The sequence below is a fragment of the Liolophura sinensis genome, chromosome 7, assembly GCF_032854445.1.
Source record: "Liolophura sinensis isolate JHLJ2023 chromosome 7, CUHK_Ljap_v2, whole genome shotgun sequence".
Lineage (NCBI taxonomy): Eukaryota > Metazoa > Mollusca > Polyplacophora > Chitonida > Chitonidae > Liolophura > Liolophura sinensis.
The window spans coordinates 41,799,005-41,812,750 of NC_088301.1; the positions used below are offsets into that span (position 1 = coordinate 41,799,005).

The window sequence follows — 13,746 nt, forward strand, 5'->3', positions numbered from 1 at the left end:
CGCTGATTATAAGTTTTTAACATTAAATCATAATGGCATTCTTAAAATTCAGCACAAAATAATCTGTTGTAGTGTCCCATGAGATTTTATGCTTTTTTTGTGTGTGTGTTTTTTTCCGCAGTTACTTAATAAGGATTTCCTGATATATGTTTTTCTCCTGTTGTGCTATATATTTTTTTTGCAAATCAATTGATGGTTTATACTGTACATGTTTCATTAGGCAATACTTTTCTGTGGTACGTTTCTTATAGTAATTTATCACTTGTCTGACGCGGTGTGCTGTTTTTGACAGGATGGTTTGGAGGACAGTGTGCATAAACTTGAGGTTGACAAGGCCAGGCTGGAGACTGAGCTAAAGCATGAAAGGCAGAGAGTGGAGCTCCTGCAGAGAGACCTGGATGATTCGCAGAAGGTGAGGCTTTGAGGCACACAACCCTTTCTTCCCTATACAGATTGTACATGCTGCTTGCACTGTGCTCCTTTCTGCCAAAAGCCTCTGTCATGACCGAATAATGATGATCATTCTAATGTAATGCAGCTCTGAAATGGTGTTTGTTTTTAAAGTTTAAAGTTAAATGTATACATGTAAGGTATATAAATTACCTTTTTGAGCCAATCAAATGGAGAAAATTCCAGAAATTAGTAACATGAATCATTAATGCTTTTTTGCATTATTCTGGTGGGGATGTCATTCTTATATCCATACAAACTTGAAAACTAACATCAATAGAACTCTCAAAATCAGGCAACATGAGTAATTTAGACAAACAACTACAATTGCAGTAATACTTATACCATTTTGAGCGAATTAATAGGAATGTTTCATACAAATTTAATGAAAGTAACCTCAGTAGACAATGCTTTTGCTTGTGTTAAACATGTTATTCCTACATGTAGATACAGTAGTTGCCGTGTGTTTACATTGTGGATAGTTTTCTTTCCTGTCTGGCTTTATGGGGACCAATTTGTTTTTGTCCTGAAATCACTATAGGTGAGGAGCAGCTTAGAGGCTCTGTGTTCCAATCTCAAAACTACAAATGCTCATCTAGAAGATAAACTTGGGGTAAGTACATGTATCACCTGCCCTTGCCTCATTTTAGTGTGAAATACTTAATAATGGAAATATTGCTCTTAGTTTTTATGAGGTACTGATGTGATAAGAGTGCTAAATGGGCATAGAATTCAAGAACTGTTCCATTCAACCTGTTGTAATAACATAGTTTACTCTTTGGATTTAGGACATAGCCTTATCCATTTCTGGTAGTGTATGTCCATTTGATTACATTTGTAAGTAGAGCAGAAATAACAACCATTTAGATGTAATTTTCCATGTTCCTTCAAATTTCATCAAAACTAAATTAAATACATTGTGTGCTAGGCCCTCTCTCATACAAGTGCACTGTTTTTGTGTATTCCTTGTGATGAAATTTACCCCACTACCCTGTTTTTATCCCCACCTTTGTATTTTCTCCCATGTTAGGAGGTGGAGGATATGTCTCTTGATCAGGTTGAAGATGTAAGTGATGGAGTGGTTGTTTGTAGCCTGCAGCAGTGCAGGAGTAGTATTCCTGTAGTGTAGTTAACTCCATTGTGTGAACTGCATGCAGAAGTGTTGGATGCAAAAAACAAACAATATTATCACTGAATGACTGACTGTTTTCATTATCCTTTTAGTTGCCATGCCATATGTGCAGATTTGTGCTTGTTTTCATTAACCTTGTAGTTGTGATGTCACCTGTGCAAATTTTTGTTTGTGACATCCTTTATGTGTTATCTTATTGTTTTTGTACGTGAATATTTTCAGCATATATACATGTACGTGAGCTAGTTTTCATCTTTAATGTGCCCCATAAAAGAGAAGAGTGTCAGCCATGATTAACTGTTGTTTGAGGTAGACAAGTCTGGGCATATTGGTAGAGTTGTTAGTATTCATCAGAAATATACAACTTGTGTGCACTCATGTGGGAGTGACAAAAGCAGAAGCTTTAACCTAGCATCTTCTATCTCCTCTGACAGCCAGTCAGTGTTGATTCTGTTCACTGTGTAATACCATGTAACTCTCATGTTAGTCAGTTAACCTTTTCCATCAGCTCATCCTTTCACTAACCACATGTAGATAAATTAATACTAGCAAGCTATGGATTTCATTCTGAAAGTTTTGGCTGATCTTGGTGCTTAAATTTTATGTGTGACTCTGCAAAATGGCATAGCTAAAAAGTATTGTACACATCCCTGGACAGATTAATAGAATTGTTTTTAATCAGTCAGTGAGTCCACAGAACATAGTAGAGGGCCTGCAGAAAGATGCAGCAACGCTAGACCTCAACAGCGTCTTTCCCTGTACAGTGTACTATTTGTACCTAAGCATCTACCTTGTCGTGATTTGGAAATCTCTGCTGCCTTTGGTCCATCATAGTCGGCTATTGAACATTGCGTGACTATTAAACTATAATACCTTGGTTGTTGATCTTTTCCACTGAAAAATGTTTAGATGCAAACTTTGTGATAGATACTGTGAAAGTGTAAAGTATTAAAATTAGTACAAATGTTAGTATGAGTCTAGGACTGCCGAGGTATGTGACACAGGATCTGAGATGTATATGCTTGCCTAGCATATGTTCTCTTCTCTTGAAACTCTTGAAAAGTTCCTATGTGGAGTTGCTCCATATCATGACTAGAAAGCTTACTGGCTCAACATCAATTTGCTCAAAACAAGGGGGTTAATTTAAGTGTTCTGGTGTATGATCTTCATGTGTGTATTATGATAATCAGATGATGTTTATTGTGTTGATTCCAGAGACCATTATTAAAAACGTATCTGTGTGGAGTATATATGTGTTGTCAGTGCATGTGTCCTACTAATCTCATTGTTAGGAAGAGACAGTGACGCGAACAGTTCTCCATCAGGAGGCTGAGGACACTAAGGACATGTGGGAGAAAGAGGTTCTGTCAAGGTCAAAGTTAGGGCTGCGGGTAAGTCTGGTCAAGGTCGATGGTAGGATGGGTGGGGCCTTGATGAAACAACACCTTCAATGCATGCTTGCCTTGGCTGAAGCTACATTAGCCTTTGCTGACATACCTGTACTAGATGAATTTTAGAAAAGACTTGTATGCACAACACCCTATATGTTTTTGGTATTGTTTGTTAAACTGAACTCAGAAAATCCAATTTTACATGGTATGTGTAAACAATAACCTAGATGTATACATGTATATCATTGGTATGGTGTCAAAATATGTTTTGTAAATTGTTCAAAATGGAAATGTCCTTAACCCTCTTAGTGTTGTCTTGAATGTAGATGTACATATTATCAGAACAAAGTCCTGCCTTAAGACCATGTTTTCTTTGTGGGTACACAGATAGCTCAGCTAGACCGGCAGAAGCAGGATGTACTAGCCCAGCTGGAGGAGGTAAGACCTGTCAACAGAATCTAACACTACCTGTTTATACATAGCCAAGCAGGACAACATGCATGATATGTATTAATATCTGCTACAAAAATGTACCCACAAACTGCCTATAGGGTATCATAATGGAGTTATAGTATGGCCACTTTAATTTCGTATTTATCTGTTTCTTTGGTGCTCATTGCTAGACTGTTTTAAATCTTAAATTTTTCACTTACACAATGACAGCCAGGTGTATAATGGACAAAAATAAGGTTGCCCTAGCTTTTTCATGTAGTGCCTGATATTCCTCTACACATAAGGCCTGCAACCAAGCCAGTGTAAAATGCATTTAGGCCCAGTACCTCATTGGTTAGGGGTTGATTTGCTGTGACTAGCGATCTGTTTTACAGTATTTTGAACACTCTAACCTTGAGTACATGTGCCAACCATTAACCTCCATGGAAGGGTTGAACTGCGATAACCAACCACTTGTCTGTTTACCTATAGGAAAAAAGGAAAGTCAGGAAGGCAGTAGAAGCCAAGAGGCTGGTGGAGACCAAGCTTGAGGCTGAAGTGGACAAGTAAGTGTAGGGGTGTGCATGTAATAGGGGCAGGGAGGGGAGTTTATGGAATAAATCCTGTTGAACTACATGTATCTATGTGTTTCTCTAGATGTTGACATTTCATCTTTGAAAGACTTCACTCACTCTCTGCACGAATTGCCCTGATCTGCTTCTCACAGGCTAGTGTATTTCATGTTAAGTACATTTGCAAAGAATATGTACATGTAGGAATAGTAGGCTTAAACTTTCTAATATTGTGTCGTCCAATGTGCTGTTATGAAATGTACTAATCTGAGAATCTTTCAGTTTAGTCAATGTTTTTATTCCAGTCCATTAGCCAGCTGTCAAAATGGTCTCTTAAAGATCATCTCTGCACATACATGAAACAAATTGCAATACTTTTGTAACATTACAAGAAAGAAGCAAGTTGCAAACAATTAATTATTGAATGTTTGTAAAAACAAACAATATAAGTAACATTTCTGCAAGTGTGTTTTGGGATATTTTTGTTTTTTCAAGAAATGCACAACTGCAAAAGGAAATTGCGCACTTGAGAGCTTATCTGAAATCTGCTAAGAAGAAACTGCGGGTAAGTTATCACATCTGTTAATGTGTGTATGTGAACTATGCATGAATGCTTGTTTTTGTTCGTATAATTACCATCAGTATTCTCTGTTGCAGTATCAGTACTTTGTTCTAGGTTTTACATAGCAGCATGTTGCAGCTATTTAGGCCATTTTATCACTGCTGCCAAACGTTTACAGTTACACTAACCAGAATATATCCCATGCACATGCCATTGGTCTTTATGTCCTACAAATATCCCATTTTATTAACTTTCAGCTAAACAACATTGATGATGTAAGTTTGAATCCCAGTCTTGTTACCTCTAACTGTGTTTGTTTGTTGGTTTGGCTTTTACCTCTGCATGTACCTGTTGGTTTGTTTTGCTTTTTGACGTCACAACCTTAACAGCAACCATGGCTGTATCCACTCCAGAAACAAAAATCTGTGAACCCATTTGATGCCTTCTCACAAATGCATGTATTCTCATATATCAACTTAAAAGATTTTCATTCACACACTTTTTTTAAAGGTACTTTATAGTCTATGTGGAGTGAGATGTTTCTTATACATAATGTAGAAGACTATATTCATGCTGTCAGGGTTGTTAAGGAAATGGGTGGATAGATAGTATAGTGAACACTTTATTAAGGGACAAGCTTTAAAAGTCAGATACCCTGAAAAAAAGCAAAACAGTCCTAAAGCAATGCATGTGCCATTGTTGGTGATCTAGTAACAGACAATCTTGTTATCAAATCTGATTGACCAAGAAGAATGACAACCATCAATCTCTAAATCTTCACCCCAGTTCTGACTTAAGAGCTTTTTCCCTTTAACCATTTTAGTGTATGTTTAATAAATTTTTGGTTTTGCATGTTCATTTTAACTTTTACATTTTCATTTCTGTGGCTTCTACTAACCTATTTGCATGTGTTAACCCTGTTCCTTTTGTTCGTACCATATCATGTCACAGGCAGTCAGTTTAATTGTATCTACTCAGATGTAAAACTGTGCATTTCACAAATCCCAGTTTAATAAATTAAGCATAAGACTTCTTTGAGATATACTTTCACTACATGAAATGAGAAGCGTTTAACACTTAAGAGGATACTGTGATGAGGATGGGATGCATTATACCTGTCATTCAAATCTGTGAGCAAGTTGGTCCAGCTGTCTGCCTTTAGAAAAATTGGGTCATCTTTAAAATCAGGACCACACCACCTCCGGAGCACATGACCCCTGGACAGTATAACTTGTTTAAAGAGAAAAAGGAGTTATGAAAACTATGTAGGTAACTTCAGTCTAAAGGTGGCTTATGTACGGAAACGCGGGGACTGCTGGCCACCCTTAGCCCAAGAGTTATGTGAACCCGATTCCAGTATAATGCTTACAAAGAGCTACCCCTCAATTCTGATGCACCCGCATTAAATTTGTCCTGAATACACATATAGCGCAGCAACTTAGTCACATTTTGTCACAATCGCTGCTTGTCTTTACATCACCATTCTTCTGCACATCTTAGCCGAAGTTGAAAATAGGCTCGTATTTAGCAGGTCGCCACGTGCTGCGATGTTTTTAAAATCTGGGACATTGAGACGCACATGTCCACCAGTGGTTGACCTTTCTGTGAAATTTAGAATGGAACGGCTGTGGAAGACTTCCCATTACTGCAAACTTAATTTAACATTCCGCACAAATTGTGGGGTCTGTCATTCTGCTCCATAGCCTTCTGACAATTGCAGATTCGCGCTTCCGCAGTAACATGGCTTTCTGTCTGTCAAAATTGATAGTCAGCTGATCAAAACATAGTGACGTGGTGACTGGTCAACCACGCATGCGCGTCAAGCAACAATCCGATTTATTAGTTCACGATGTAGACATGGCATGTGAGCATAAGTCACAGCTGTGGCAGAGGAACAGAAGATGTCTTGGTGAACATAATTTATTGGAGTTTGCCAGGGAAATGCGTGTATTGGTTCATTTTGCACGGATTTTTGTGACGCAGAGTTTCTATGCGCTAAGCTGTTTTTAGATACAACTATTTTAACCTGAAAGACTCCTCAGCTGTGATCTATGCCTATCCCCATATTAAAAGATCACAGCCGAGATCCTTGGCTAGGTCTACAGTTAAAGGTGTTCTACCATCTCAAGGAAATGACTCAGCAGGAAAGAAAGAGGCAGACACATGGCAAAACTATAGGAGACATGAAAGGACATACAAGTACATAAACATGGAGAAGACACTTACCTTCTCTGTGAATGTGATGTGTGTATTTGTGTGATTAACAATTAACAGTGAATGTACAGTAAAAGTGTGACTTTATTTTGTGTGTCTTGGATGTATGGAAGTACCTTATCTATTGACCCTGTCATGTTCTTTTACAACCTCTGCTCACTGAGTTGTATTGCATGACATAGCTTGCATTTTTGTGCTTGACCTCTCATCACCATGGATTGTTTATAGTTTTTCACTGTATAGTGCCCAACCTCTTGACAACATAGCTTGTTTTACAATGCATGCATTTGGATGTGTAGTGCCAGATCTCTTGACCAAAAAACTTGTTTACAATACGTGTATTCGGCTGTGTAGTACCAGACCTCTTGACCAAAAAACTTGGCTGAGTAGCTGCAGACTTCTTGAAAACGTAGCTTGTTTTGCAAGACATGTATTGATTATGTCATGCGGCACCTCCTGACAGCATAGCTTGCTTTCACATTAGATGTATTGACTATGTAGTGCTGAACCTCCTGACAAAACAGCTTGTTTCACAATAAAGTTATTTGGATATCTAGTGCCGGACCTCTTGACCACATAACTTGTTTTGCAATACATGTTTTGACTATGCAGTGCTTGACCTCCTGACAACATAGCTTGTTTGCACAGTTCATGTATTGAGTACATGTGGACTTCTGGACAACATAGCTTGTAACATTGTTTGTAAGTTGTGGTATGGACTGACATTTCTCTGCACACCAATTTACATACAATATTTTGTTGCCATGAAAGCTGTCTGAGCTCCAGAGTCTCCTGCAGGAGGAGCTCGATCAGAAGGACCATTTCCAGAGCAAAAACAGGACCCTGGAATCTCTGTTGTTCTCTTCCAAGGCCCCAAAGCTTGATAAGAACAGACATATCGCAGAAGATGAGCGGGTAAGACAATCGCCGCTTTGCCAGAATTGTATTTATGTCGGGGTACACTCGAGTTCCATACATTACACCCAATGGAAAATCCTACACAGGTAGTCCATACCTGACCTACATCACCATTTTTGTGTCTGCTGGTAAATTATAGGCACATTTAGAGACACTCCTAAATATAAGTGCAGGCTTATGTCCTTCATTGTGTAAACAAGTAGATCACTTCTCCAATCTCTGCTAGTAATTTGAATATGCATCTTGATGTCTATCCATCACCAAGCAAACAACCTCAGCATTTCTCTTGTCCTATGCAATTATTTTAACGCTGACACCTTCATGTAGATGCATCTTATTGGAATATTACTAAGTATTGCATTAATCAAATATATAAACTCAGTAGACCACTCTAATCCTTTATTTGTTATGATTAGTTGCCTCAAGCCCTTCGATTTAAAATTATTATTTTAGATTGCCACTGATGACCATGGTGCAAATTTGTCTCCGTGTCTAACAAATAACCAAAAGTTAAGAAGCAGTAAACCAAGAACTAGGTGACTAAAACAAACACAGTTTAAAGTGGAAATTCTGTTATTCTACATACTAAAATAAAATAAATGAAAAACCTCCATTGGTAAGTATTCAGCTTACCAGTAACAGTTTGGTTTTGCCACTTGTCTAGTTCCCAATGGAGAATGGATTTAGCGACAGTTTTGAGGTTGAGCAAATCAAGCGAGAGCTGGAGGCCAAATATCGCATGGAGCTGAACAGGAAGTTGGAGGATGTGAATAGGTATTTAGAGGAACAGGCACAAGCTCGTGATCGGTTAGATCATGTCCGCAACAACAATGAGGCCAGCCTGAAGTCTGAGAAGCGAAAACTGGAGGTAAGCTTCTCATACATTTGTTTTTTTTTTTCATCACAATGCTGTAATGTGTTCAAAAGTATTTAACAGATGTTCATATATGTATGTATATATAGGCTAAATGAAGGGCATATTGAATACACTTGCTGACGTTGTGACTTTCACTTTCAGATAATATTTGGCATTTATGTGCCTGTGTTATAACGTCTGTGAAAATCCCCAGGGAAGTTCTCTCTTTTCCCAAACCAACCTGTGTGTACTACAGTCTCCTGGCTTAGGTGGTGGTAGTGGCAGGGTGTTAGAGGGCTGACGGTTTTTAATTGATTTTGGATGTGGTATTTTTGATCATCTGCTTCTACTGTAACATGTAATTGTTGAATTCATTATTACCAAATAGGATACTGTACAAACCAGAGTCTGTTAATTTTAAGATTTCACACATTTTGAGAGTAACGTACAATATATGTACACATGTAGCTGTCCCTATCAGATGACTGCTCTTTTGATGTAAGTACACCTGTAGCTGTTGCTGTATTAGTTTTGTTTGTCAGTGTAAAGACAATGTATGATCATTATTATTACGGCTGTTTAATAGGATGAAGTATCAGAGTTGAGGCTGAAATTCGAGCAGGCAGTCGCTGAGAAACAGAGCAAGGACCTGGAGGCGCGGCGATTCCGAGACCTTTATGACGGCGAAATGAAGTGGCGCATGAAACTCGGCGACCAGCTCCAGAGGTCCACAGAGAAATCTTATGGCTACAAGTCACGGCTAGCGTAAGTCCTTGCCTTACTTACCAATATGTTTGCCTCAACCCGAACTACAGATTTATGTTGCTATATCCACTTGTTGAATGATTTCTTTTACTTCCAAGGCTGCTGCGTTTGACCTAAAATTTCATGAATAACTCATTTTGCTTTATTCAAAGAGTTCAGTTTATCTTCTGAAGATCCTTAAAGGTGGTTTAAGATTTGTTTAGAAGGTAGGATGATTTCTTCCCAGCAAAATTGTAAGTTTCAGCATCAAAGGTAAAATTTTATGGCCTTTTTTTTTTGACATCAGAAAATTGAGATAAACTTTGGGGTTACATTGGTATTCACAGGGAGCAGTAGTTGTGAAATGAAATTTTACATGAAACATTTATGTCTTGAGAGGCATCATATTGCCAAATTACCATTGTTTTAAATGGATCCTTACAAATGACTCACACTGAATTCATTACTGTTTATAAGCTGTCTGCCTTGTGAATAGATGAAAGAGAAGCATTAAAGGTGGTTTAAGTTGTCTACAGATGTTGTAATGTAACAAATTTGTAGTGCCTAAACAAACCTTGACAGCGTGATAATGGTACCTTCCCAGTCTTCTATCACCTGTACTGGTCTTTGATGACTGATTTTAGGACAGAGATGCAGAGGAGTCGGATCTATGGGAGTGTGGGCAATCTGAGCTCCCCTCTGGGTCTAGTGGACAGCTCCCCTCTTGATGCCGTGAGAGTATCCAATAGACTAGACAGCGATGACCCCTTAAATAGACGTCTTAAAGCAGAGCTTGACAGAAGTATAGCAAAACACCTTGAAGCAGGTAGGATAGACATTCATTGTTTTTATGAAATGATGAATCCAACTAATTGCCAACCTAAAAACTTACAAACATTTTTCATCCCACTACAGTCAGAGCACTTTATGCGCAGGTTTTGGGTTGGAATTTTAAGTTGGTGTTTGGGTTGGAATTTTAAGTGATTTCTGTTTTGCTGAAAAATTAGCCGAATTATTTCAGTAGTTTAGAATGTAAATTAATTCCCTTTTTTTTCCTGATGATGGTCTTTATGATAAAGACAACTGACAGGCATAAATCAATGTTTATAATGTGTTACCTTTCTGTTCACAGGTCCCCATGACAACCTAAAGCCAGTGATCCGAACTGCTGAGGATAACCCCTACCTCAATAGCTCACTGGCAAAATCAAATTCTGACTACCTTGCACTTCTCAAAAAGAAATATTTTGTCTAGCGCTTTCAAACTTTTCGGTTAGACACTATAATTCACTTTGTTGAAGTCAGCCAGTTGTTTTAATATTGGGTATTTACCATGTAGTGTACCCTTCCACATCTCTTCCCTGTTTGCCATGCTAGCCTTTGTTGAGGGGCAGGGTCACAAATGTGTTTGTGAAATGGAGGAAGTGGAGATGATGGTAGGAAGGTGTGGAGGACAATGAAATACGCAGGTTTTGTGTGACACACTCTACAGCAGAGAAGGGCCTGGGGCATGACTTAGTGCAGACAGTATTACTGTAACACCGCCCTCTGTAATCAAACATTTGTTTCATTCCTTCATATCACCATACCATTAACATTTCATCAAGGGAAAAAATACGAAACTTACATTGTTATTCTCTGTTAAGGATATTTATATATATATATATATATATATATATGTATATATAAACATACACACACACATACACATACATCGTACGAAGGCAGTTTAATCTCTGTTTTATTTTGTGTTTACATTTATTTTTTATTATTATTATTATTTTGAAAGAATATGGCTGTGGTGTTTTAATCTCAGCATCCTTCCTTCTTTAAACTCAACCTCCACATTTTCAAACCTTTTTCAGGAATAGTTTTAATGTAAAAGCATTTCAGTCATTTCAGAAATGTGTTCGCAGATTGATAGATTAATAGTTAAGATCTTTTACAGATTCTACTTGAGAATTGATGTAGTCTGAATCTAACTTAATGAGCAGGAATAACATTTTCTGGTATTACATGGAAAGTGTTATCTCACCTGAAACAGTGGGTATTTATTTGTTCAAAAGAAATCCATAAGGAAGTGTGAATTGTCTGAAATATGTCATCATCAGGCCTATCCTCTGGGAATGTTTAATTTTGACTTCAGAACGTGCTCTCATTATCAGCCAAACCAATGTTCATAAACAAAATGTTAGTTGAGAATCATTGTCATATAGCCCTATTTTATGTAATGTTGATATATATTTAAAGTTTAGCATATTATTGAAACCTGAATGGGAGTGTTGGTTGGAATGTAAATATCCCGATTTTTTTAACCTGAATCTTATGGAATATGACCGTCCAATTTCCTTGTGAAATGTGAAAAATAAGGCCCATTCATCAGTTATGATTAGTTTTTAATTCAAACTATTTTTGTCTCGTATATACATTCGTATATATTCTGCATATTAATTCTGTCCAGAAATCTCTGAGCTAGTCTTGTTGCTTTTACCAGACAACTTGCTCTGTGATACTATTTTAATGGATATGCGAGGGTTTATTTGTTACAGCACTTACAGTTGCAAAAATGTTTCATGTATACAGATATACATATATAGCTATATTTATCTGTCACATATGGCTAATATGTAATCTTGTCTCTCTGTGTTAATAATATCCAGGTCATATTGTGATATGATTCATCTTTAGAATATCCGTCCTGGAGTTTGTTCGTGGTATGACTAACCAACATGATATTTTTTATGACATTATGCACAATAAATATTTATGATGCCTTTAATATGTGTTTCTTTTTCTTGTAAAGTGCATTTTCTCGTACTGAACATTGTCAGGATTCTTGTTTTGAAAGCTTCATTTCGTAAGGCTTTTAAAGGATTAATACACAATGATCCCTAGACACACACCTCATCTTTATCTATGAAAGATTTTCGTTTTTCTTTCATTTGATGATAGCCAGCGTGCCTTCCTGCTGACTGAGGAGCTGTGATTTGTAGCTGTGGCATCAGGATCATGCATCAGCCTCAAGATTTAAGTCAGGCTTAGTTTTAATTTTAAAACAATCTACTTTACCTCGAATGTGATTTCCTTAGGAATTTTTGTTTTGTTTTACAGTTGCCAGTGGCTTTCATATTAAAGAGTCTGGTATAAGTCTAAAACAACTTCATAATCCTGGGAATGGTGAGATGCAATAGTTAGACTGGTTCCCTCCACACTCAGACCAAACGTTTACTGTTCCCAAGATTAAACATGTTCTTGGCATATCATATGAGTGACACTGAAGAATCACCCATAATCTTTCATTCAGTCATTCTATTCTAAAGTCTGAGTACAGTCATGTATTTTTTTTTTTAATGTGTAATATATAAATTAATGAAATAAATCATTCAGGCATCAATTGCTCTCCCAGACAGACCACCCAGTACTGGTAATTCAGTCCTGGCCACACCAAATAAAGTAATAAAGACTATTTCTGTTTGGTGCAGGGGGATATATTGTACATGTGATGCGAAATTCCTTCTTAGAATGGGAATTTTCTTCAAACTAATACCGGCCTTTGGATAGCACAGTTGGTAGAGCGTTCGCTTCGGGACCGGTAGATCCAGCATCAATCCTCGATCGAGTCACACCTAAGACTTTAGGTCTTAGGTGGCGTTCAGCATGAAGGAGATAGTGCAACGACTGGTTGACCCGTTGATCAGTATAATGGCTCGGGCGGGGCAGCTTACTTGCCTTCGGTAAGTCGTCTCAGTGAAGCAGCACTAAATAAAAGAGCGGTGGAAATCCGTCCTCCAACAAGGAGGCACATTACACGTACATGCACCCTAAGGATTCCCTTCGTCGTCATATGACTCAATGAATTGTTGAGTACGACGTTAAACCCCAAGCACTTACTCTTCAAACTGACAAAACTGACACGCGAACGCTAGTGATCTGATAACAAGCATGGTCTGGGATTTCACCTCCTCCACCCCCACGCCCCCACCCCTACGCCAAGTCCAACCCACACCCTGAAAGTCATAGAGTTAACCCATCCCTTTATCCTAACACTTTGGATAGTACAGTTTTTCGAAATTTCATTACAGGTCTGTAGGGTTATTTTGTCATCGCGCAAATTATATTGGTTCATATATATGTTTAACTTGTACATCTGTACCAAGAATATACCTGGCCTATCTTTTAGACCTTTAACAGTACCAGTTAATTCAGACAACAGCAGTTACTTTAATTCTGGAATGTTCTCAGCGGATAAGAAAATTTGTACTCATCCAAAATTCAATCTGTGAATAACTTTACTGACAAAATATTCATCCGTTTATGTGTCCAACGGGTGGGTCAAAGATTCGACAAATTAATCAGGACGGATCGTATTAAAAGTGAGAAATTCACAACAATGCCCACTGGTCAAACGTGCAGGGTCAATGTACCCTAATTTTTCAACTGCCTCAAACAATAGTTTGTAACATTTGAAAAAACCTT

General features: G+C 37.8%; 1 protein-coding gene across 5 annotated transcripts in view; it reads left to right on the top strand.

Annotated features, from left to right (window-relative positions):
• The window catches only part of LOC135469721 (trichohyalin-like), a 52,487-nt gene extending 41,612 nt beyond the window's left edge, over window positions 1-10,875 (top strand). For 4 of the 5 annotated variants that reach the window (XM_064748283.1, XM_064748284.1, XM_064748286.1 and 1 more), the window contains 12 exons: window positions 293-412; window positions 992-1,063; window positions 2,875-2,973; window positions 3,361-3,411; window positions 3,898-3,971; window positions 4,473-4,542; window positions 4,797-4,814; window positions 7,525-7,668; window positions 8,336-8,539; window positions 9,114-9,292; window positions 9,916-10,097; window positions 10,404-10,875. In XM_064748283.1, coding sequence (XP_064604353.1) covers window positions 293-412; window positions 992-1,063; window positions 2,875-2,973; window positions 3,361-3,411; window positions 3,898-3,971; window positions 4,473-4,542; window positions 4,797-4,814; window positions 7,525-7,668; window positions 8,336-8,539; window positions 9,114-9,292; window positions 9,916-10,097; window positions 10,404-10,525 — 1,335 coding nt within the window. In that variant the 3' untranslated portion in view covers window positions 10,526-10,875. The remainder of the gene's footprint in view (window positions 1-292; window positions 413-991; window positions 1,064-2,874; window positions 2,974-3,360; window positions 3,412-3,897; window positions 3,972-4,472; window positions 4,543-4,796; window positions 4,815-7,524; window positions 7,669-8,335; window positions 8,540-9,113; window positions 9,293-9,915; window positions 10,098-10,403) is intronic. The other variant, XM_064748287.1, reaches the window with a different exon arrangement.
• Window positions 10,876-13,746: the final 2,871 nt, after the last annotated feature.